The sequence below is a fragment of the Aplysia californica genome, unplaced genomic scaffold, assembly GCF_000002075.1.
Source record: "Aplysia californica isolate F4 #8 unplaced genomic scaffold, AplCal3.0 scaffold00836, whole genome shotgun sequence".
Classification (NCBI taxonomy): domain Eukaryota; kingdom Metazoa; phylum Mollusca; class Gastropoda; order Aplysiida; family Aplysiidae; genus Aplysia; species Aplysia californica.
In genome coordinates this window covers 5,669-7,695 of record NW_004798106.1, presented here as the reverse complement: position 1 = coordinate 7,695, position 2,027 = coordinate 5,669, and the positions used below count along the sequence as shown (strand labels likewise).

General features: G+C 44.3%; 1 protein-coding gene across 1 annotated transcript in view; it reads right to left on the bottom strand.

Annotated features, from left to right (window-relative positions):
- The window catches only part of LOC101859522 (QRFP-like peptide receptor), a gene marked incomplete at its 3' end in the record, with an annotated part of 2,597 nt that extends 2,214 nt beyond the window's left edge, over positions 1-383 (bottom strand). The window contains 1 exon segment of the mRNA XM_005109980.2: positions 43-383. Within this exon segment, the coding sequence (XP_005110037.2) occupies positions 43-226 (184 nt within the window).
- Positions 384-2,027: the final 1,644 nt, after the last annotated feature.

Genomic DNA, 2,027 nt, shown 5'->3' with positions numbered 1-2,027 from the left:
ACACACACACACACACACACACACACACACAAACACACACACCCATCATCAGCTTGACGGAGTCGGTGACGATATCCAAGGTGTAGAAGGGCAGCCAACAGAAGATGAAGATGAGGATGGCGATGGCCAGGAATCGAACCACGGCCCTCTTCTTACGGACGTTGGTTGTGACCACGACCGCTGAGCTCCAGAGGCGGCGCCGGATGTGCAGAAAGATGTAGACCATGGAGGAGGACGGGAGCACGAACAGAACCAGGAGGTCCGCCACTCTGAGTGAGAGACCACAGCATGGAAGTTTGCCTTTCAAAGAAAAAAACTTTATGATGAAAAACAAGGTTCTAGTACTTTATATAGACCCGGCTGTCGGACTATAAGGTGAAAAATAGTATAGGTTATCAACACTATTAGGTTATTTAAGAGGCGGGGCCTCCGAGTTTAACGTCCATCTCCGAAAGGACCGAACCAAATGGAAAATTCGTGTAAAGTGCCTTTCCCAAGGACACAACGTCGGACCGAGCTGAGGCTCGAACCCACGATTACGAGTCCGGTATCCTAACCACTAGGCTACCGACGCCACTTAGGTAAGGTGAAAAGGTGGCTAAGAGCAGCAAGAACAACAGACACCATTGCTGCAACACAAGACAGAGTGAAGTGGAGGTCCATGATCGCCCACGCCAGTCGGCAAGGCACCGGATGATGATGAAGGTGAAAAGATATTGAAGCCAAATGTTGCACAGAAGTAAAACGGAGAAAAGCAATATATATGGTTACGACTAGTTTCAATAAAAATGAGCCCAATCCTGAAAAATAGAAACATCTCACGTGTTACTTGTTACTTGTGTGAAAGACCGACATCACTGCACAAGGGGCATCCCCATAATAAGCGCTCCGTCCCCCGAAGAAGCACATCTCGTAGAAACATCTCAACGACTACCAAAATGAAAGTTCTGAAATGCTATGTATGGTCAAATCTTCTATAAGACAAGGAATGCTGGACAATCACCAAAGACAGTGAAAATAAAATAGAAGCGACAGAGATGTGGTTTCTTATGAGACTGCTAAGAGTATCGTGGAAGGAAAAGAATTCAAATGAGGTAATGCTTGATGAAGCCCACGTGGGACACTCACTGTTTAAAACAATTAGGAAACGACAAGTGCAGTTTTTGGGACACCTGGATAGACATAAAGGTCTTGAACATCTAGTTTTCACTGGCAAAACTGAAGGAAAACGAGGCAGGGGAAGGCCCAGAGCAACCTACTCAGGGAAACTAAACACATGGGTAACAGGTAAAGATCAGGGAAACGTAGCTTTTTAAAGAGCATCCAACCCAAAAAATGAATGGAGAACCATGATCGCCGATGTCTGTCGCAGATCTGGCTTTAGATAAAGGTTTTACGACGTTCGCAACTGCATAAGGTCAAATGAGCGCCAATCGGTGGTTGTCAACAGAGAAATCAAAACGAGGAATCAAGCTTACTCTGCTCACCTCTCTAGCCCCAATAGCAAAACATCTGCTTCAACTGCAAGTATCAAGGCACCGCGGAAATAGCGGTTCACAAGAGAGTGACAAGCATACAAAAGAAGTAGAGAACTAATAACGATAGTACGGAAGAAGAAAGAAAAAGCAGCTGTTCTCCTATGTTGTTCTGGCACAGTATGAGCATGACATTGATAAATCAGCCCATCTACAATTCTGCTGTGCATAAGAACATGTTAATATCCCCCCATTGGAAATGGCCATAAGACACTTCAGTCAGTAGCACTGACCCTGAAGTTTTTTCATTCTTGTATCTTTCGATGAAAAAAAACAACCTATCTATCTTTCATAAAAGTCAAGATAATTGCCATTGAAGAAGGTGGGGTTGCCTGGTTTCAGAGGTGAAATTTGCGAGAAAATGGCTGCCAAAGGTTGTTGATTTCCATAACTTGAGAGTCCTTGGAAACTGAAAATTTACATCAACGTTTTTCAGTAAAATCCACTCAAAAATATGTTCTTAAATGGACCTAAAGGGTGTTGACCCCCCCC